Raw genomic sequence first — 23,386 nt, forward strand, 5'->3', positions numbered from 1 at the left:
ATGCGTCCGGTTTAGCAACCCGGTACCTGCTCCCGAGACTCAACAGATTCTGCCACTGGCTCCTATCCTGACCCCGCAGCCTTGTCAGACGGCGGAGCTCGATGAGCGCATCAGGGCCCTACTTCAAGAGCTTCTGGAAGGGGTTACTGTGCCAGGCTGCTTCGGTGTCAGGGGTGCTTGCGCCTTCCGTACAGTCTGCTGCAGTGGTCTCTTGCCGTTCGCCTACGGTAAGGTCTCCGACCTTGGTGCCGCCTGCGGCATCGGTGTCAGCTGCCACCCAGGTCGACTCTCCTTTGACATTGGTGGAGGAACGTCTTGTCCGATACTGAAGAGGAGCGCTCGTGGCAGGAGGAGGAGGATCCCAGGTACTTTTCTTCTGACTAGTCCTTTGGGATTTCTTCTGAACCTTCCCCTCCACCTGAAAGGAGACTGTCTCCACCGGAGAGTCTATCCTTTACCTTCTTTGTCCAGCAAATGGCTGCAGCTATTCCCTTCCCTGTGGAGGTTGAAGATAAGCCCAGGGCTGAGATGCTCGAGGTCCTGGATTATCCTTCTCCACCTAGAGAGTCTGCAATGGCTCCTTTGCTTAATGTACTGAAGGAAGTCCTTATGCGAAACTGGTCGTTCCTTCTGTCTAACCCCGTGATCCCGAAAAGAGCTGAATCCCAATATCGGATCCATGGGGAACCTGGATTGATGAAGTCTCAGCTACCTCACAATTCCATGGTGGTAGACTCCACTCTCAAAAGTGCCAAGAGTACTAGGGACGATGCTGCGGCGCCCCCAGGCAGAGAATCTAGAACCTTGGACTCTTTTGGGAGGAAGACGTTTCAGGCCGCTATGCTCGCTGCCAAAATCCAAACATACCATCTCTTCACGAGCATCCACTTGCGGAACTCAGTGAGGCAACTGTCTAGCTTGGTTGATGTGCTCCCTCTGGAGCAGGCTGAGCCTTTTCATCAGGTGGTCAGGCAGCAGAAGGTCCTGGCCAGGGGTACATATGACACTTTTGATGTAGCATCCAGAATCGCTATCTAAGGTATAGTGATGTGCAGACTCTCATTGCTGCATGTCTCTGACCTGGATCATTCGGTCAAGCAGCAGATGGCAGATGTTCCTTGTGTGTGGGGGGGGGGGGGGGTGATAACCTTTTTGTGAGAAAAGTAGAAGATCTGGTTGACCAGCTGAAAAAGCACAATGATTCTATGGATTATCTCTCCCGCTGGGTGTCTTCTGCTACTACCTCCTCACTTAGGAGGTTTTTTGGAGGGAAGAGGAGTGCTCCCTATTCCTATGCTAGGCGTAGGTATGCTCCGGCTTCTCAGCAGCCTGTTCAGGCTCAGTCCCAGCACGCTCGTTCTCGTCAACAGCGTGTGCCTAAGGCCTCCGCGGCTCCCCAGCAAAAGCAAGGGACGGGCTTTTTTTTTTTTTTTTATTTTATTTATTTATTTATTATTTTTCATTTAAACATCCATCTATTAAAACAATAAATGTTGGATACAGAAATATAGTAAAATAACAAACTTATTGGAAAATATTAGTTCCATTTAGACCACAACAACTTGAGACAAGATACAAGGTAAAAATAATAGAAAGAAAAAAGAACATAAACTAATTAGAGCAGGATCAAAGAGGCAATCCGCAGCCAGACTTCAGCGAGTCCTTTTACCCTATTAGGTTACCTGGGTCGAACATGGTACACTTTCTTTTGAAATCAAAAATTCCTTCAATTTCTTGGGATCCATAAACATATATGTAACAGATTGTAATGTTATTATACAACGACAAGGAAAAACTAATTTAAACAATCCTCCCAAAGCCAAAATTTTGGATTTTAAACCGAGGAACTCTCGCCGACGGGCTTGAGTCTCTCTGTTTAAATCTGGAAAAATTCGAACGGTATGCCCAAGAAATTTAGTGTTCAAAAATTTAAAATAAAGCTTAAAGACATTTGTTTTATCCATTTCCAGTGCAAATGAAACAATAAGAGTAGTTCTTTCCGTAATTAGTTCCAATGAGTTTTCAAGAAACTCTGTAATATTAAATTCTGGTTGCTGTGGCTGAAGGTTCAGCGGATTCACTGTTCTCCCAGTTATGTACTGTGTTCGGGTAATAGGCGGAAATCCCTCTGCTGGTATACCCAGAATTTCTCTAAAGTATTTTCTTAACATGTCCATAGCTGAAATTAATGGCGATTTGGGAAAATTAATAAACCTCAAGTTGTTTTTTTTCCCCTGGTTCTCAAGAAATTCTAGCTTACGTGCCAGAATCTCTCTGTCCTTCGCCACATTTCCCGCAAAATTTTTTAAAGTGGAAAGTTCAGTTCTCAAAGACTCAATTTGCACTGCTTGAGTTTGAAAATTGTCCACAAGTTGATTTTGCTGGTGCTTTAATGTATCAATATTTTGTGAAAAGTTACTCGTTACTTGAGAAAGCATAGCGTTCATTCCCTGGATAACATCCCATAGGGCATCTAAAATTACTACTTTAGGTTTTTTTACCTCCAGTAAAACCAGGGTATTGCTCATCGGAGAAGGGGTAGAAGTCATCAAACCCTTTTGCTGTTCCGCTCCGATTGGGGAAAGACCACCGTCGAGGCCTCCTGAGGGCAGGGGAAAATCAGCCACTTCGGACGTCCCTTCCGCTCTCACCGTCGGGATCACTCTACTTCCTGGTTGTGGAGGATTGGTGTTCCCAGGCGGACTAAGCGATAACGCCTCCTCGCTGGTCTCCGGCGATGTTATTGCGGAGCATTCTGTGGCGGGTTGCCGCATGATCAGTGGCTGAACCCCGAATTGTTCCAGAACCGTTTGTCGCGAGGAGGGAACACTCCCAGGGAGTAAGGAGGCCGACTCTCTGGGTTTTCCTTTCCGCTTCCCCATGTCCTGCACAAGGAAACGAACTCCTAACGTTCAACGGCCTGGTAAGTCAGGAGCTCAGACACATGCGTCTGCTCTGATCGGCCATCTTGCCTCCCTGCCTTTCTCTAACGGGCTTTTGACTGGCTCCAGTTCAGCATAGCCTCAGAAAAAGTGTCCGTGCTGGGCAACTTGCCAGTCGGGGGGGAGGTTAATATTTTTTCACCAAAGGTGGCCTCTCATAACCTTCGACCGGTGGGTTCTTCAAATTGTCCGGTTAGGATACACCCTCAATCAGGAATCCAAGCCTCCAAATTGCCCACCAGGAGCTCAATGCTACAGCTCCCAGCACAGGCAGGTACTTGCAGAGGAACTCTCCACCCTTCTACAGGCAGGACCGGTCCAACCCAGTACGCAAGGTAATCATGGCAGGGGGGCACTGACCTGTGGAGGAAGCCGCCGCGCCATGCGTACCGCCGCCGCTTACCTCCGCTCCCGGACCCCGACATCAGCCCAGCCCCCAAGTTTCCTCCGCCGGTACCCGCGCCGCCCTGGGGCATTTAAATCTTGTATTTATATTTACCTCCGACGTCGCAGCAGCTGCACCGCATCAGTGAAAGCGCTGCCCGATGGTTGTAGCCTTCCTTTCGCTCGTTCATTCCCTCTGTGTCTCGCCCTCGCAAGGAAATGACGTCAGAAGAAGGCGGGACACAAGGAATGAACGAGCGAAGGGAAGGCTAGAGACGACAGGCAGCGCTTTCACTGATGCTGCGCAGCTGCTGCAACGTCGAATGTAAATTTAAATACAAGATTTAAACCAGAGAAGAGGGCGAGCAGGTGGACATGGGAGCGGAAGGGCAGGGGAGAGAGGAGCATTGATCGATGGACATGGGTGGGAGGGCAGGGCCCAGGGAGAGAGGAGAAATTGCTGGACATGGAGGGAAGGGCAGGGGAGAGAGGAGAATTGCTGGATATGGATGGATTGAGGGGGGGCAGCAGGGGAGAGAGGAGAATTGCTGGATATGGATGGATAGATGGATGGAGGGCAGGGGAGTTGCTGGACATGGGTGGATGGAGGGGAGGGGAGAAAAGAGTTGCTGGACATGGATGGAGGGGGGAGGGTTGCTGGACATGGGTGGATGGAGGGGAGGGCAGGGAGAGAATCGTTGGACATGGATGGAGGGAAAGGAAGGGAAGACAGGAAGGAGATGCATATGGATGGAGGGGAGAGAAGAAATTCTGGACATGGATAGAGGGGAGGGAAGACAGAGGAAGGAGATGCACATGGATGGAAGGGAAGGGAGAGAGAAGAAATGCTGGACATGGATGGAGGGGAGGGAAGAGAGAGGAAGGAGATGAGATGAGGGAAAAGGAAGAGAGGAGAGGAGAAAAACTGCATATGGATGGAGAAAATAGGCAGAAGCTGGATCCACTGGACAGTCAAAGTCTGCGGAGGACCCAGCTTTTACTTATGGATATAGAGCAATAAATGAAGAAGAAAGGAGGAAAGTAAAAAAATAAATGGAAAGGAAGCCCTGGAAACGGAGTTAAGAGGACAGATAGCAGCAGAATCATACTGGGCCAGCATGATCAGAAAAACAGTCACCAGAAAACAAAGGTAGAAAAAATCATTTTATTTTCATTTTAGTGTTTGGAATATGTCCACTTTGAGAATTTACATCTGCTATCTTTATTTTGCAATGTATAGCAATGTGTTTCTTTCTATTTTTCTGGTATTGTGCTGCATGCAGAGTCTAACTTCTTAGGATTTCAGGTTAATTTTTGAAGAATTTGAAGACGGGCTATCTCTGTTCTGCATGTGTGACTGCAAGGTTGCAAGTGTCTGAACAGGGATCTGTTTGTTAGATTCTGAGATTTTGCTAACACATTGTTTTTCAGAGTTGGCAAGACTGTTCTCAATTCCTGGTCTGTATGCTAATTTGGTTTGTGTTATTTTGAGTATAATGGAGCTGTAACAGCTTACAGAAATTATTTATAATGAAAACAACAAAAAAACACAAGTTATTTTTCTTCTATACTGGTGTAATATTTTCAGTAATGCCATGGCTGGTAAAAGGGGTGTGACTACTGTAGGGGCGGAGCCATAGTGATCCCGCCACTGGATGGGTAGGGGCACCGACTAATAGGCTGCAGGAGGGTGCCAGAAACCTTAGGACCGGCCCTGTCTACAGGCCCAAGCGGTCGAACCCGTTCCACCAGGGGAAGAAGGGCTGGGATTCTATTCCAGGTATTTCCTAGTGCAAAAGAAAACAGGGGGGATGCGTCCCATCCTAGACCTAAGGGCCCTGAACAAATTTCTAGTCCGAGAAAAGTTCAGGATGGTTTCCCTGGGCACCCTTCTTCCCGTGATTCAGGAACGATTGGCTATGTCCTCTGGATTTAAAGGATGCTTACACCCACATCTTGATACTCCCAGCGGAAGTATCTTCGATTTTGGCTGGGAACACAGCACTTTCAGTACCATGTACTGCCTTTTGGCCTGGCGTCAGTGCCCAGAGTGTTTATGAAATGCCTAGCTGTAGTTGCAGTGTTGCTACGCAGACTGGGGGTGCATGTGTTTCCTTATTTCGACGATTGGCTGGTGAAGAGCACCTCGAAGGAGGGTGCTCTGGAGTCCATGCGAATGACTATTCGGGTGCTAGAGCTACTGGGGTTCGTCATAAATTATCCCAAGCCCCATCTCACCCCAGCCCAAAAGTGGGAATTTATTGGAGCCCTGTTGAACACTCAGCTCGAGCTTATCTTCCTGACGCAAGGGCAGACAACCTTCTGTCCATGGTTCGAGCATCTCAGCAGGTCACGGCTCGGCAGATGTTGAGACTTCTGGAGCACATGACATCCACAGTTCATGTAACGCCCATGGCACGTCTACATATGAGATCAGCTCAATGGACCCTAGCTTCCTAGTGGTTTCAAGCTGCGGGGAATCTAGAGGATGTAATCCAACTGTCCACCGACTTTCGGAATTCTCTTCAGTGGTGGACGATTCGATCCAATTTGACCATGGGATGACCATTCCAAATTCCTCAGCCGCGAAAATTGCTGATAACGGATGCATCTCTCCTGGGGTGGGGAGCTCATGTAGATGGGCTCCACACTCAGGGAGCCTGGTCTTTTCAGGAAAAAAAGTCTGCAGATCAACCTCCTGGAATTAAGAGCGACCTGGAATGCTCTAAAGGCTTTCAGAGATCGGCTGTCCAACCAAATAATCTTAATTCAGACAGACATTCAGGTTGCCATGTATTACACCAACAAGAAGGGGGGCACCGGATCTCGCCCTCTGTGTCAGGAAACCGTCCAGATGTGGCTTTGGGCTCACCGTCACGGCATGTTTCTCCAAGCCACTTACCTGGCAGGCGTAAACAACAGTCTGGCCGACAGATTGAGCGGGATAATGCAACCTCACAAGTGGTCACTGAACATGGACGTTGTCTGCAAGATCTTCCGAGCATGGGGCACCCCCTCGGTGGATCTTTTTGCCACTCAAGTCAATCACGAGGTCCCTCAGTTCTGTTCCAGGCTTCAGGCCCACGACAGACTAGCTTCAGATGCCTTTCTCCTACATTGGGGGACAGTCCTTCTATATGTGTATTCTCCCATACCTCTAGTAGGGAAGACTTTGTTGAAACTCAAGCAAGACGGCGGAACCATGATCCTGATTGCTCCCTTTTGGTCGCGTCAGATTTGGTTCTCTCTTCTTCAGGAGTTGTCCTCTGAAGAACCGTGGAGATTGGAGTGTTTTCCAACCCTCAGAACGAGGGGTCGCTTCTACATCCCAACCTCCAGTCTCTGGCTCTCACGATCTGGATGTTGAGAGCTTAGAATTCACCTCCTTGGGTCTTTTGGAGGGTGTCTCCCGAGTCTTGCTTGCTTCCAGAAGAGATTCCACGAAGAGGTGTTACTCTTTCAAATGGAGGAGATTTGCCGTCTGGTGTGACAGCAAGGCCCTAGATCCTCTTTCTTGTCCTACACGGACCCTGCTTGAATACCGTCTACACTTATCAGAGTCTGGTCTCAAGACTAACTCCGTAAGAGTTCACCTTCGATTAGTGCTTATCATCGCAGTGTAGAGGGTAAGCCTATCTCTGGACAGCCTTTAGTTCGCTTCATGAGAGGTTTGCTTTTGTCAAAGCCCCCTGTCAAACCTCCACCAGTGTCATGGGATCTCAACGTCGTTCTCTCCCAGCTGATGAAAGCTCCTTTTGAGCCACTGAATTCTTGCCATCTGAAGTACTTGACCTGGAAGGACGTTTTCTTGGTGGCTGTTACTTTAGCTCGTAGAGTCAGTGAGCTTCAGGCCTTGGTAGTGCATGCACCTTATATCAAGTTTCATCACAACAGAGTAGTTCTCCGCACGCACCCTAAGTTCCTGCCAAAGGTGGTGTCGGAGTTCCATCTGAACCAGTCAATTGTCTTGCCAACATTCTTTCCCTGTCCTCATACCTGCCCTGGCAAAAGCAGTTTGCACACCTTGGACTGCAAGAGAGCATTGGCCTTTTACGTGGACAAAGCCCTATAGACAGTCCGCCCAGTTGTTTGTCTCTTTCGATCCCAACAGGAGGGGAGTCACAATCGGAAAATGCACCATCTCAAATTGGCTAGCAGATTGCATTTCCTTCACTTATGCCCAAGTTGAGCTGAATCTGGAGGGCCATGTCACGGCTCATAATGTTACAGCCATGGCTGCGTCAGTGGCTCACTTAAAGTCAGCCTCAATTGAAGAGATTTGCAAGGCTGCAACGTGGTCAACAGCCCACACATTCACATCTCACTACTGCCTCCAGTAGGATACCCGATGCGACAGTCAGTTTGGGCATTCGGTGCTGCAGAATCTGTTCGGGGTTTAGAATCCAACTCCACCCCCAGGCCCATTTTTGTTCTGTTCCAGGCTGCACTCTGTTAGTTGATGAGAAAGCAAAGATGTATACCTGTAGCAGGTATTCTCTGAGGACATCAGGCTGATTGTTCTCATAAACCCGCCTACCTCCCCTTTGGAGTTGTTTGTTATTTATTTACTTTTTAACTGAGCGGGAATGCTCACGCGACGGGCGGGAAGATGGTTGCGCATGCGCGCACGCCAGAAGACTCTGGAAAGGTTTTTTTTAAATATTTTGCTTGCAAAATAGCTGTCCGATTCCTGGGCTGATGCGGACGTTGACCCACATGTAAGAACACACAGCCTGCTGTCCTTGGAGAATACCTGCTACAGCTATGTATCTTCGCTTTTTGTAATGTACATATGCCAGAACTGGTGTTACTACTACTACTACTACTATTTAGCATTTCTCTAGCGCTACAAGGCGTACGCAGCACTGCACAAACATAGACTTGCCTGGGGCCTGTGAGAAAAACCTCACTCATTGGCCATCATAGTGGTGGTCTCCAGCTTTGGGATGGGCCACCCTTGGTGTCTCTGCAGTTCATTAACAGCAGCCTTCAGAGGAAGACATTGTTCTGTAAAAGTTGCTCAGAAAACTGCAAACATTCATTCATTCTTTTTAGACGAGGGCCTCTAGACTATCAGGGCAACCAACCCTTCTATGCTGCCTTAGGCTTGACGGTAGAATGTCTTGTGCACTTGTCTGCCTTGCTGTAAAATAGATAATAGGCTTGTTACCATACTGTGTGCCATGTGCTGTTCGAGTTAATTCATGGTGCTGAACCCCTTTCTGCATTGTTCACTTGCTAATATGTGCATTGAGCTCATATTTACCACATGCTTCTGCCCACAGTAGCTTTCTGCATTGGCACAATAGGCACAAAATTAGAAAGAAAAGCCTTTATGAATAAGATCCTTTGACTGGTTTTTAGTAGAAATTGCACTTTGACCGTCTGGGGTTCCCTCAGGACAGGTTTGGGAATCACTGAGTTAGGTGTTAGGAAATCCTCTATTTGAAGCCTATTTTTAGGTACATACTTATGGAATATCACTTAGCCAGAAACTTCTTACTGGAGAATGACACAAGGACAAAATTGTCTGCATTCTCACCTTGTCCATGTTAATTTGGTTAAAATATTTACCATTACTGCAGATTACTGTGGTTCCCATTCCTGCATCATTCTCTATATCAGACTGCTCAGCCTGACTAACAACACCTGCAGTATCTTTATTTTTTTTCTGCTTGATATACTGCCATATGACCTGTACTATGCCTTAAGGTTTAATGATTTGATTCACTACCTTTCATCAGAACAACTAAGTGGTATACACATTGATAGGGATTATAGTGGGAGAAAATTACACATCCAAGTTGATACTAAGAAACATATGGAGTGGCTTGCAGAGCAAACAGAGTAATTTTTAAATTACCAATAATTCAATTCTTAATTGTTTCTCTTCTCTGCAGCTCTGAACATGACCAGTGCTTCTAGTTTCCAGATGTTGCGTGGAGCAGTCATTATTTTTACAGGGCTCCTTTCTGTTGCCTTCCTGGGACGAAAGCTGCAGTGGAATCAGTGGATTGGTATTTTTATCACTATTGCTGGCCTGGTGGTCGTGGGACTGGCAGATCTGTTGAGCAGCACTGACGGAAAACAACAGCTCAGCAAAATTATTACAGGTGTGTGCATGGCAGATTTCATGCCAGATCCACCAGTGTGACCTTAAAATCAGTAGAGCCTAGAAATTACAAGCTCTGATGTAGATATTTAGGATGGTGGACTTTGGACCTGGGGAACTGAGTTCGATTCCCACTTCAGGCACAGGCAGCTCCTTGTGACTCTGGGCAAGTCACTTAACCCTCCATTGCCCCATGTAAGCCGCATTGAGCCTGCCATGAGTGGGAAAGCGCGGGGTACAAATGTAACAAAAATAAATAAATTTGCATTTAGCATCTCATGGTGCAATCATATACTATAGATTGGATTTCACAAGTACTTGCTCTATCATATTAATGTTAACATTCATTCTGCCTCTCTCAGTAATTCTGTTACAGACAGACAAGAATCTGGAGCAACTGGATCTCATGTCAGAATAAATTGAGCAAAATTAATACCTGCCCATCCACCTGGGTTCAGGGCAGATACATTAACAAATATCATTTTAATAATCACAAGTATTCACAGCAAAAAAACACTCTTGGACAATACACAAAAATATAAAAATCATAAAATCTGAGATTACAATAAAAATAGTACATTTTAAGATTATCCTGTATCATCCTGGGAAGGCATAGTGTAAAAAAAAAAAAAGCCTTTTTAGTGTTCTGGAAAACTCAAATAAGAATCCATAAATGTCAGATCAGATGTGATAGTTCCATAAGGCTAGACATACATGGAAGAAGGATTTTTTTTCTTCACAAGTCTCTGGTCTCCTTTATAGAGTAAGTCCTGTGACAGCTGAAGAGCCATCATGGCCACATGTTGAGCAGCACAGACTGATGAGGCATATGAAACTAAGATGCTAAGGGGCTCGTTTTCAAAAGTGAAAAATGTCCAAAAACGTCCAAATCGATATTTTCAAAACACATATTTTTAAGATGTTTTTCTATATAATGGTATGCCGAGGGCAAGATTTGGGTGTTCCCAGAACTTGGACATTTTTCTGCCATAGTGTAACAAAACAAAAACGTCCAGGACTACAGTTTGGTCTAGATGTGTTTTTATAACGACTAAGTCACAAATGGTGTGCCCTAAATGACCAGATAACCACTGGAAGGATTAAGGCATGACCCCCTCCCAACCCCCCACCCCCAAAAGATGTGAATGAAACATTACATACCAGCCTCTGACAGCTTCAGATGTTTTGGCAGGTCTCTGGAATAACCCAGTGGTCAGTGCAGTGTAGAGAAGGGAACCCAGGCCCTATCCCACTCTGAGTGTGAGCCCTCCAAAAACTTACTATATCCACATATAGGTGTTACCTGCAGGCATACAGGCTATTATAGTAGTGTACTGTTGGGTACAGTAGGTTTTTTGGTAGTTCTTCTGGGATGTCTCTGTGGTCAGTCTACTAAGAATGCTGCCCCCTCCCCTGCCATACATCCCAATGGCTTGTTTTTGTGGGGTTTCCAGTTGGGACTTTTTTTTTTTTTTGGGGGGGGGGGGGGGGGGGGGGAGTTCAAAAATGGTCACAAAAGATATACTGAACACAAACTCCTAACCTTTTTTTTTATTGTATGCCGAGTCTTAAATATGGTAATTATATTGAGAAAACCAACTTATTTTTATAGCACCAGTAATGTAAATTGTATATATTAAACATAATTGCAGTGCTCCTGCCAGAAAGCATTTTAACTTTTGATTATAGCAGAGTTAAGTAGCTTGTTCATGATTTTTCGGTGAGTGGAGCTGGGGGTTTAAACATAGATTTGCAAACATTGAGAAGTAAGCCATTGTATGGGTAAACTTTAGTAAACTAAAGAGATCAAGAAATAGACCATAGAGTTACATTATGATCATTCTTATTTGACCAACAGAATGACCTGGTACAAAAAGTCCATGACACGCAGGCAATGTGACACCAGTATTTTTATTTATTTGTTACATTTGTACCCCACATTTTCCCACCTGTTTGCAGGCTCAGTGTGGCTTACATAGTACCGTAGAGGCATTTGCCAATTCAGTTGATAGCAGATACAAAGTTATATTGTGGTCAGATGAGGTAGGTGTGGATCAGGCGTCATGGGGTCGAAGGAAGTGAAGGTTATAAATTGTCCAGTACGATCATTAGTTATGCTGTGTTGCTGGGTGCGGGGATTTATGTTGGATCGGTGGGATAGGCCTTTTTGAAGAGGTGAGTTTGGAGTGATTTCCTGAAGTTTAAGTGGTCATGGATTGTTCTCACAGCATTTGGGAGTCCATTCCATAGTTGTGTGCTTATGTAGGAGAAGCTGGATGCGTAAGTTGTTTTGTATCTTACAGTTTGGATAATGTAGGTTTAGGTATGATCGTGATGATCTTATTCTGTTTCTGGTTGGTAGATCTATTAGGTCTGTCATGTATCCTGGGACTATGCCGTAGATAATTTTGTGGACCAAAGTGCAGATTTTGAAGATGATCCGTTCTTTGATTGGGAGCCAGTGGAACTTTTCTCGTAGGGGTTTAGCACTTTCGAATCGTGTTTTACCATATATCAATCTGGCTGCTGTGTTTTGGGCGTGTTGAAATTCTCCAACAAATCCCAATAAAGTTACAAGTCCCAATAAATGTATATCCAGAGAAATAAAAGTTGCATAATTTTTTCTTTTTATTCAACTGCCAATGCCATGACAGAGCTATGTAGAGAATATCTACATAGGAAGCAAGTATACAGGAACAATCTCATCAAGTACAGAGATGAAGTTGCTTGCTAAGACAGTTCTCCTCTAGCTTATATACATTTTCCTCCTCTCCTTCTTTGCACACAATGCTTTATTCATTAATGTTACAGAAGCCAATTAATGTTACAGAAGCCATCTGGCGTCTAGGTTCCTTTCACTCCTTTTTCCCTTATCTGTTAAAGTTTCAACCACAAATTTAGTTCTCTTGCCAATCTTTGTCCTCTGTAAACCCTTTTCTTATGAGTCATGCTCACATGTTCATTCTGCATGCCTTGTATTTTCTGTACAAGGTCAGTTATAATTGTGGCTTGCTTTTCCAGCAACCATTTTCTTTTCTTTCTCTCCATTTTGTATTGCCAATTATATACAGGCGGTCTGGAGTTTTTTTGTGAGTTGTACTTTACATCCCACGTAGATTCTGTTACAGTAATCTGCATGGCTTAGGACCATTGATTGTATGGCAAACGAAGGATAATGTTATTAGTAGAACAAAAGCCTGACATGACCACGTTTCTGCAATCGCCTGCATCAGAGCTACCAGTTTCACTTAGCACTATGGCCCAGATGCATCAACCAAACGTAAAAAAAGCAAAATCGTTAAAGCCATTACCGAATTTTAAAAAACGACCAATGCTCCAAAAAAACAAGTCGCACAAGTTCGGTATGGTATTGTAAAGAACGATGCACTAATCCCCATCTGTAATCGGCTCGTAAAGCATGCGCACAGCAGCCAAGCGTTATGCTGGCTGCTCTGCGCATGCCAGAAACGTAACAGAAAAAAAAAAAACACAAACACGTGGCTCCCCACTTTCCCCTGCATGTCTCCACAAACATTAAAGTATCGGGAGGGGGCAAAGGCGCTCATCAGCAACGTCCTGTATGGACGGCCTTGCCTTGCTCCCCCCCCCCCCCCCCCCCCCGAAGTCCCCGCTGCTCCGTTTGTGAAATAAAAGCTGTAAAAAATGAAACCTTTGCAGTTGCTGGGCTCCCCCTCCCTTCCTGTCTCTCTCTTCTTCAGTTGGCAATGCTCCGCCTCCTGCCCCCCTCCACCGGACCCCCCCTCCACCATAATGGCCGGTGCAGCGCCTCTCACCTATGTTTGAAGGCGCTGCACGGGATGGATCAGCTGTTCTTGATCTCTTCTGTCTCCTCCGATGTCTCCTTCTTCTTCCTGTGCCCGCCCTCCTCTGACGTCAGTTATCTACGTAGATAACTGACGTCAGAGGAGGGCGGGCACAGGAAGAAGAAGGAGACATCTGAGGAGACAGAAGAGATCAAGAACAGCTGATCCATCCCGTGCAGCGCCTTCAAACATAGGTGAGAGGCGCTGCACCGGCCATTATGGTGGAGGAGGGGTCCGGTGGAGGGGGGGAGCGGCGGGGACGAACTCGGGGGGGGGGGGGGGGGCGGGGCACGGAGGTGGAGGAGGAGCATTGCCGACTGAAGAAGAGAGAGACAGGAAGGGAGGGGGAGCCCAGCAACTGCAAAGGTTTCATTTTTAACAGCTTTTATTTCACAATCGGAGCAGTGGGGACTTCGGGGGGGGGGGGGGCAATGCAAGGCCGTCCATACAGGACACTGCTGATGAGTGCCTTTGCCCCCTCCCGATCCTTTTTTATTTTAGGCATAGGGAAGCAGGGAGCCACTTTTCTTTTTAAACATGCCAGCAATTTGGTTTTTCATCGTGCAGAGGGCAGCGGGGAGATGACAGCTCAGGCTTTAAGGACAGCTCTGAGATGACGTTAAATTTCTGGCGGTAAGTGAATCGTTGCTATCGTCGGTATGGTTAGTGCATTCCGAATTGTCTACATTTCAAAGGTAGTTTCTCATTTGCATTCCAGTTTCGTTAGCTGCTAGCTTCCTCGGAAAATGGCCTTTGATGCATGCTACGTTTGAAAATTTCTTTGTTAAGGGTCATTAAAAGGGTCGTTCAGGTTTAGTGCATCTGGGCCTATGTGAACTTGATCAGTAGACAGAACCTCAGTCTTCAGAGTAAATCAGCAACAACTAAACCTAATGATTAGAGCAACCAGTGGAGAACCAGAGGACACTGATTCAAATCATACTGCAGCTCTTTGTAATTTAGAGAATGTTCTTTGCCTCTGCTCCTCTTGTGACTGCTAATTGAGTTATTGCTGATTTATACTCAAGACTGAGGTCTGTTTGTCTACTGATCAACGCTGTTTGTTTCGTGTAGTGTTAAGTGGAAATGATACCCCAGAGGCAGGCAATTGCAGAAAAATGGCCACATGGGCTTTTGTTCTGCTAGTAAAATTATGCTTAGTTTGCCATACTGGTGTCACATTGTATAATCTTCTTATCGTCTGTGTATTCTGGACTTTTTGCACTAGGTCATCCAGTGGATCACCCTTCCTGGTTTGTCTCTTTCTATTTGATTACTGTATTTGAAGCAGTTCTGCAGTAGCCAAATTTAAGGAGCAAAATACGAGTTCAGAAACTGAATTTTGATCTCATATGGCTGTAAACAGCATTGCCACTTAAGTTATCAGGCTGGCCCTCGAAGGACATAATTTTCTATAGTTTAAATAAATAGTAGCTTGAGGGAGAGCTAGTTCAGGTCTCCTCTACACTTTTTCACTCTGACTCCTGTGCAGCACTTCTAGACTGACCACCATAAGGAGGAGGTAAGTAGCTTTTGTTTTTAACAAAGGATGGTGGCAAATAGTTGAAAAGCAGTAAAGGGAAAGACTTTGAAACTGCATTTGAAAAGCTAGGACTGAATCGAATAAGCAAATAGAAAATGAACTGTTAATCACTAGAAACTTTTAAGATTTCTAATAGCTCTTGAAAAGTTACAAGTTTGTGTTTTCTCTCCTAGGCGATCTACTCATCATTCTGGCACAGGTGATTGTAGCTATTCAGATGGTCCTAGAGGAGAAGTTTGTTTACAAACATGATGTGCACCCTCTTCGAGCTGTAGGCACAGAGGGTATGTAGGCAAACTGACAACAGATCTTTCCTGATTTTCACACAATAGTACCTTCCATCCCAGCAGAAATATGGAGCATCCTGGCATGGTTTAAAAAATGAAAAACAGAGGTCTGCAACATCTGATTTGACTCGATAACTACAAAAATAAGGTGGTGTTGAAAGTTTTAACACAATAGACAGTAGCAAATCTGTTCAGACGCTGAATTCGAGTGCAGACCTTTTATCTAGTTGAAACACAATATTAGTCAGTGGGCTTTAACCCCTTTCTTTGCTTTTTGACAAGCCCTATGTGTTAAGATGCTTTTCATGTATGTATGTCAAAATCAGAACCTTAGAGGTAGATGCACTAAACGTTTTTCATCGTTAAATGAGCCCTCAGGGAAGAATTTCCTATCCTTTCCATGCACTTAAGCCTATTTTCCGACGACAGTAGCAGCTAACGAAAACGGAATGGAGATGAGCAATTAGTGTGAAAACCCCATTGAAACGACATGCACTAACCTTTTCCGATTGCCTTTACGCAGGAAAAAGGCAGGAAAACTAACGAGAGGTCTGGACCTCTCGTTAGGACAGCTCCGTGGCAGGAAAAAGTGTTAAGTGAAAAAATAAACAAACTTTGAGCCAATCCCAGCGCATTAGCAGAGCTAAAAGCGCTGTGATTGGTCCAAAGGACCTCAGAAAACACATAAAAAAATAAAAATAAAAAAAGGATCGGGAGGGGGCAAGGGCGCTCATCAGGAGCGTCCTGTACGGACGGCCTTGCCCCCCCCCCCCCCCCCCGCTGCTCCCCACTTTCCGCCGCTCCCCCCACCCCGAAAAAGCAAACTTCTAGAAGCCCCTGCCCCCCTCCCTTCCTCACTACTCTCTCACCTCAGCTCCGCCTCCCGACATCCTCCATCCGTGCCCCGCCCCCTTTTGGGGTCGTCGCCGCCATTCCCCTCCTCCATCGGGCCCCCCTTCCTCTTACCGGGCCCGTGCAGCGCCTCTCTCCTCTGTCCGAAGGCGCTACACGGCCAAGAAGAAAGCTGAATCAGCTGATGCCTGCCTTCGCGATGGCGCGTCTTTCTTCTGCTGCGCCCGCCCCTGTCTGACGTCAGTAACCTACGTAGGTTACTGACGTCAGACAGGGGCGGGCCCAGGAGGAGAAAGACGCTCTATCGAAGCTAGGCGAAGGCAGGCATCAGCTGATTCAGCTTTCTTCTTGCCCGTGCAGCGCCTTCGGACAGAGGAGAGAGGCGCTGCACGGGCCCGGTAAGAGGAAGGGGGGCCCGATGGAGGAGGGGAATGGCGGCGACGACCCCAAAAGGGGGCGGGGCACGGACGGAGGATGTCGGGAGGCGGAGCTGAGGTGAGAGAGTAGTGAGGAAGGGAGGGGGGCAGGGGCTTCTAGAAGTTTGCTTTTTCGGGGTGGGGGGAGCGGCGGAAAGTGGGGAGGGGGCAGGGGCTGCTAGAATTTTGCTTTTTCGGGGTGGGGGGAGCGGCGGAAAGTGGGGAGCAGCGGGGGGGGGGGGGGGGCAAGGCCGTCTGTACAGGACGCTCCTGATGAGCGCCCTTGCCCCCTCCCGACCCTTTTTTTTTATTTTTGTTTTTATTTGGGAGCCATGTGCTTGCGATTTGACTGTGTTTTGACTGTTTGTGGCATGCGCAGAGCAGCTAACATAACGCTTGGCTGCTCTGCGCATGATTTGGGGGCCGATTAACGATGTGTATTGTGATTCTTTGATACATTGTACGTTTCACTACCGATCTCAGCATGTGTGACTTTTTTTTTTGGTGCATTTTTCGTTATTTTAAAATCGTTAGGGACTTTAACGATTTAGATTTTTTTACGTTTGGTTGCTGCATCTGCCTCTTAGTCTTTACCTTTTCCTCATCAGCTTTGTTTCTAATGTCTCTTGAATTGTAGCTGGGACAAAAGAATACAAAGCCTCAAAACCTGGTAATTGATCAAGAAGGATCAATGTTGGAAGCCTCTAATGGGTTTGGGATGATGGGGAAAGAGGGGGAGATCACATTGGTACAGTGGTAGCAAAGATCACCTGGAGGGTAGAATTTACCTGCTGAAAAAGAGCCACTTTTTTTAAAGGAAAGAATTACTTTCCACACAGTATAAATACAGTTAGAGGATGGTTTATATAATATTTTGATAATTCTGACCTCTTGTATGCTTTAAAGGAAAGTCCCGTTTCCTTTTATTTTCCTTTTTGCTTTCTACAGCTCTTCCCCAGTAAAATCTTTCCAGTCCTCTCCTCCATTCCTTGGTCACATGTGCTTTAGCCAGCCCTCCTAAGAACATAGAACATAAGAGTAGCCACACTGGGCAGACCAGTGGTCTATGTAGCCCAGTATCCTGTTTTCCAAACAGTGGTCAATCCAGGTCACAAGTACCTGGCAAAAACCCAAATTGTGGCAACACTCCATGCTACCAATTCCAGGGCAAGCAGTAGCTTCCCCATGTCTCTCTCATTAGCAGACTATGGACTTTTCCTCCAGGAACTTGTCCAAACCCTTTTTTTTAACCCAGATACGCTAGCCGCTGTTACTACATCCTCCTGCAAAGAGTTTCAGAGCTTAACTATTCATTAAGTGAAAAAATATTTCCTCCTATTTATTTTAAAAGTATTTCCATGTAACTTCAAGTGTCCCCTAGTCTTTGTACTTTTTGAATGAGTAAAAAATCGATTTACTTCTACTCGTTCTATACCGCTCAGGATTTTGTAGACCTGAATCATATCTCCCCTCATCCATCTCTTTTCCAAGATGAAGAGCCCTAATGTCTTTAGCCTTTCCTCATACGAGAGTAGTTCTATCCCCTTTATCATTTTGGTTGCTTTTATGGCAACCAGAACTGAACGCAATACTCAAGGTGCGGACGCACCATGGAGCAATAACAAAGGCATTACCCCTTGCTCTTACCCTCCCTTTCTTACATCCCGCTTCTAATTTAAAGAGCCATCTTTTATTCAGATGAGCCTTTCCATTAATTTCCTCAGGTTTACTTTCACTTATGTTTGACTGAGACCGTCATGAGAGATTCTTGCAGAAATTAAAAAGTCATGGGATAAGAGGCAATGTCTTGTAGATTGGGAATTGGTTAAAAGATTAAGGTTTTAAGATCCATTTTCTCAATGGAGAAAGATGAATAGCTGAATACCCAAGGGATCCATACTGAGACTGGTGCTTTTTAACATATTTATAAATGTTCTGGAAATGGGAATAATGAATTAGGTAATCAAATGTGCAGATGACAGTCCTTAAAATCATAAATGGATTATGAGAAATTGCTGGAGGATCTTGGGAGACTAGGCTTCTAAATGGCAGATGACATTTTATTTTATTTGAAATCTGTTTAGTGCAAAGTGATGCACATAAAGAAGAATGAGAGAGAGAAAAAGAGGCAGGTGTGAAACAAAAAACAAGAAAAAAAAAACAAAAAATAATGTGCACAAAAGCAAAAATCAACAGAAGAGCTGTGTATTAAAAAAAAAAAACATTATTATAAAGTGATCACTTAAAAATCCAACATGTTTCGCCAACAGGCTGCATGAGGGGTTACTACACAAACATATGGCCAGTCATTTTAGAAAGGCTACTAGCGTTACATATGGGCGGTCATTTTAGAAGGGGTACTCCAGTTTGAGATCTGCATAAACTGGTACTTAGATGTTTTTGCAAGATAAACATTTAAGTTCCTATTTTACAAAGTCAGGAATACACAATCGAACCCAAGTGCATACAAATGGCAAGGGGGCATGGTTGGGCCATGTTTTCAGTGGGATTAGGGCATACCTAGAAAATACACTTTTGTTCCCTATTTCAGAAGGGAAATAAACATCGATGTCCTGACAGATTGAAGTCAGGATGTACACTTCCTACCAAGTACGTATAAGTTTTGGCAAACTACTCCATGAATAGCATTCCAACAGAGAAATTAGGGAAGGTGCCCCCTTAATCCCTCAGTGGTTAATGAACGCCCAAAAAACCAAATTGGCAAGTTATATTGGTCTCTGTGAAAGTGTCAGGAAAATAAATGCATATTTATATTTCTAAACTGCCGAAGATCAAAATGTGCTTGTGCTGGCACATGCATGTTTGTTCTGATACAGACAAATACTTCTGAGGGAATTCTGTGCAAAAATTTTTAAAATTCTGCACTGTTTTATATGTAGTGGGGATTTTTTGCACAGAATTTCCCCGTCCTAAGGCCTGAAATTTCTTCTTTTCCTCTTCAAGCTCAAGCCTTCCTCCACCCTCCCCAGTGGCACATTGACATTTGTGTGCCCCCTCCCCCTTATTGTACTCCTGGAGCCGGCTGTCCCCTTCCCTGCAGAGACCGTGTGGCAGGAGGAGGAGGAAGTGAACTGCTGCACATCGGGTCACTTCCTCCTCCTTTGCTGGCGTACACTGGACTGCTTATGTGAACTGAGACCCCCCCCTACACACACAGTTCACATCAAAGAGGTTTTATGACAGGAGACTGCATGAGCCTATCTGGCCCATTCTATGGGCTGAATCCAGTGGGTGGAGCTTGCTGTCATATTGTGTGACCCCCAAACATTCACAGATGCTATTGAAAGAAATAGCAAACTTGTGAGGTTTATGGCTATGTAACTTTGTAAGTCTAAGTGCTTTGAAAATACGCCTCATTGGCTCCCAATATAGGACAGGTTGGTTTTTAAATTATGCACTTTGTTTTTAAATTATTGTACGGTCAGGCTCCAAACTACGCCTCACCTGCTATTGCCTTTGTTAGGATGGAATGACAGATCTCTTCAGAATCAAGTTGTTACATTTTCCGAATCTGAGAGGAGTGAGATATAGAAAGATATATATTTGAACAGTCTCTTCCATACCAAATAACTAAAATCTGGAATGTTCTTCTAATTGAAATTTAGTTTAGTTAGGGATTATATATTTCAGCATAAGCTGAAAACATTTTTATTTCAAAAATATTTAAATTTGTGAATATCAATAGGGCTAAAAATGGATCTGTGATTTATATTTTATACTGTAATGACCAGTTTCTTGTACTGTAATCAGCAGTGAAAGGGAAATGGGACTTGATATACCGCCTTTCTGTGGTTTTTGCAACTACATTCAAAGCGGTTTACATAGTATATTCAGGTACTTATTTGTACCAGGGGCAATGGAAGGTTAAGTGACTTGCCCAGAGTTGCAAGGAGCTGCAGTGGGAATCGAACCCAGTTCCCCAGGATCAAAGTACACTGCACTAACCACTAGGCTACTCCACTCCACTGAACTGTAACATGATTGTATTGTATATTATGACAGCATTGTAGATAGGATTTCCAAGTCAGTACATCAGCGGTGGCACTTGTATTTTAGAACAAGATCTTTCAACAGTACAGCCTGACAGGAGAAATGGACATTCATGCACCATTCACATTTAGCATGATCATTCATTTTATAAACTGAAATGTCTGAATGGAGCAAAAACAGGGATATAGATGGTAGTGTGGCAGCACAAGAATATCTGTGTTATAAAATTACCACATAGATGCCCATGTGCCAGGACTTAACACATATGTCAACCATTTTAGTTCTGTAGAGTCCTGATTTATCTGACCTTCAGTTATCCAGTCTTCTGGATTATCTGATAGCCACTAATAGGGCCCCCCGCCCCCCAGCAGCTTACACTCCCTGGTTATCTAGTGGTGTAGTCGAGGCAGGAGCAGTCCCAGGTTATTCCTGCCCATGCTAGCTCCAACCTCAAGTGGTTTGTGCTACCTCTAGTGGTAGTCTTACCTAGAATTCGTTGAAGCAAGTTGCACAAGTTAAGTGATTTGAAAGTTTAGACTATTCCTGAATGTTTTGTTCTAATTGTGCCTTTTAGGATGCTTTGGCTTCATCATCCTGTCCCTGCTGCTCATCCCTATGTACTACATTCCAGCAAGCGAGTTCAGCAACAATGATCGGCATGTCCTTGAGGATGCCCTTGATGCCTTCTGCCAAATGGTCAACCAGCCCCTGATCATTGTGGCTCTATTGGGCAACATCAGCAGTATTGCTTTCTTCAACTTTGCAGGCATCAGCGTAACCAAAGAGATCAGTGCCACCACACGAATGGTGCTGGACAGTCTGCGGACGGTAGCCATTTGGATTGTTAGCTTGGCTGTAGGGTGGGAGGTGTTTCACCCCCTTCAGATTCTTGGCTTTCTTATCCTTTTGCTGGGGACAGCTCTCTACAATGGACTTCATAAACCACTGCTTGACAAGCTCCCATGGTGTAAGGCATCTGAGAATGACATAGCAGAAAGGGAGAGGCTCCTGGGCACTGATCAAGCACCCATCAATGATCCAAGTTGATGAAAGGGAGATTAAGAAAAGACATTTTACAACTATACTTTTTTTCCTTTAGGACTTCCTAAAGACATTGGAAGAAGAAAGTGATTCAGAGAGAGAACCAAAAACTGTTTTTGTTTGGTTGGGGTGGGGGGGATGATACAGATAGTGTACAGATATAATTTGCCCTTGTAACAATCAAGGACTTTGATTATAAGGAACAGGTACAGTGACTCTGTCTCCTGCTGAACATTAGAATATTAGTAATCAGCCTCTTTTTTTTAATAATGAAATCAAATAGTGAAATTGATGGTCAAATCTTTTGTAGTACTGTTTTATAGATTTGGCTTGAGTGTTTATTCTCATAGGATTAATTGGTCTTGCAGTCTAGAAACTGGTCCATTAAAAGTATTTTACCACTGAAAAACTGTTGAATAATAGCAAAATGTCCTTTCAGGCCATGCATTGTATAGTTCTAACACATTTACCTTTATTGTCCATTGAATTTACTTACCTCCCCCCCCCCCCCCCCCCCCCCCCCCACTCCCCGGCCCAAAATAAAGGGAAAAAAGATGGAGGCTGTGCACTGTAATTATACCACTATTCCTTTGTATTATGTCCTGGCAATTGTACAAACTGCTGCTGTCATTTGTTTTATGTTGGATCTCTCTCAAATTTGATTAATACAGACTGAATATGATCCAGATATCTAAGGTCAAAGGACATATCAACTGAGAATCCTTAACGTGATAAGGATCACACATTGTCTAGTCTAATGAACTTTATAGTTCCTTGTGAGCAAAATTTGAAAACTTTTAGGCTGGAGAAGTATGCACATATATCTTTCTCCCACTGTTGAGAACCAAGGAGGGCACAGGCCCAAGCCTCCCTCCACTCACTATCATCTCATTGTGGCCAAGTAACATTTTGTGGGTTTGATATAAGCCCTTTTGAAAGGCTTAGTCAAATCTACTGCTATTAGGATAGACTGTCTGAAGTCGCCCACCTACACTTTTAGCTGTGATAAAGATGAAATAAAGGGAACACACTTGCACATCACAAACCTCTTGTTAGTTTGGAAAAGTATTTTGACTTTAGGACTCTTACAAAAAAAAATGCAGTCAGGAGTTTGACAAATATTATTTAACTGAAAAGGGTATACTTCACTGTAATTACTGTTTAAATTAAAACACTGTATTGAAGGATTTTCATGAACTCATGCTAAAATGATGGATTATCTTGGTTTGCCCTGTTTCATTTTTCTATATGCTGTGCTATTAGGGACTTATTACTTGCCCACTCTTATTAAAGATTCAAGGTGAGTTACAGCAATTAATTGAGAGAACTGATAATAGTCAATCAGTAATTAACAGAACAAACTACAAAACTACAGAAAATAATCATAATCACAAACCCCCTCCCCCTATCTTAGAAAACAAGACTTCAGAGTTTTTTTGAAATAATAAATAGCTACTCATTGAATGTAACTCTGAATGGAGTGCATTCCAATGATGAACAGCTGAGAAGAAGAAAGAATGTGAGAAAATAGTCTTTAGCTGTATACCTTTAGTCAACGGAAACGGTAACAGGCGATTACAGCTCCTAGAGCTAGACCTAAATTTTAGTAAACTTAGGGGTCCTTTTACAAAGTTGCGCTAAAATATGGCTGGCGGTAGTGTAGGTGTGGGGTTTGGGCGCACTGATCCATTTTTAAGAGCGCCTGTAAAAAAAAAAAAAAGGCCTTTTTAAAAACTTTTTGCAGAAAATGGATGTGCGGCAAAATGAAAATTGCCACACGTCCATTTTGGGTTTCAGACCTTACCACCAGCCATTGACCTAGTGGTAAAGACTCGAGCGCCAAATGCCACTTGGCGCATGTCTGTTATCCATGCCACAAAATAAAAAATATTTTTCAGACGGGCGTATTGGACGCGCACCAAAGATGAAATTACGCGCGCCCAACTGGAGTTTCCGCTTGACCCTTGCGGTAGA

General features: G+C 44.6%; 1 protein-coding gene across 1 annotated transcript in view; it reads left to right on the forward strand.

Annotated features, from left to right (window-relative positions):
- Positions 1–22,631, forward strand: part of SLC35F6 (solute carrier family 35 member F6) — a 63,597-nt gene extending 40,966 nt beyond the window's left edge. The window contains exons 4-6 of the mRNA XM_030198661.1: positions 9,227–9,439; positions 14,979–15,089; positions 20,946–22,631. Of these exons, the coding sequence (XP_030054521.1) occupies positions 9,227–9,439; positions 14,979–15,089; positions 20,946–21,418 (797 nt within the window). The 3' untranslated portion in view covers positions 21,419–22,631. The remainder of the gene's footprint in view (positions 1–9,226; positions 9,440–14,978; positions 15,090–20,945) is intronic.
- The last annotated feature ends 755 nt before the right edge of the window (positions 22,632–23,386 follow it).

Source organism: Microcaecilia unicolor, chromosome 3 (assembly GCF_901765095.1).
Source record: "Microcaecilia unicolor chromosome 3, aMicUni1.1, whole genome shotgun sequence".
NCBI classification, from domain to species: Eukaryota; Metazoa; Chordata; class Amphibia; order Gymnophiona; family Siphonopidae; genus Microcaecilia; species Microcaecilia unicolor.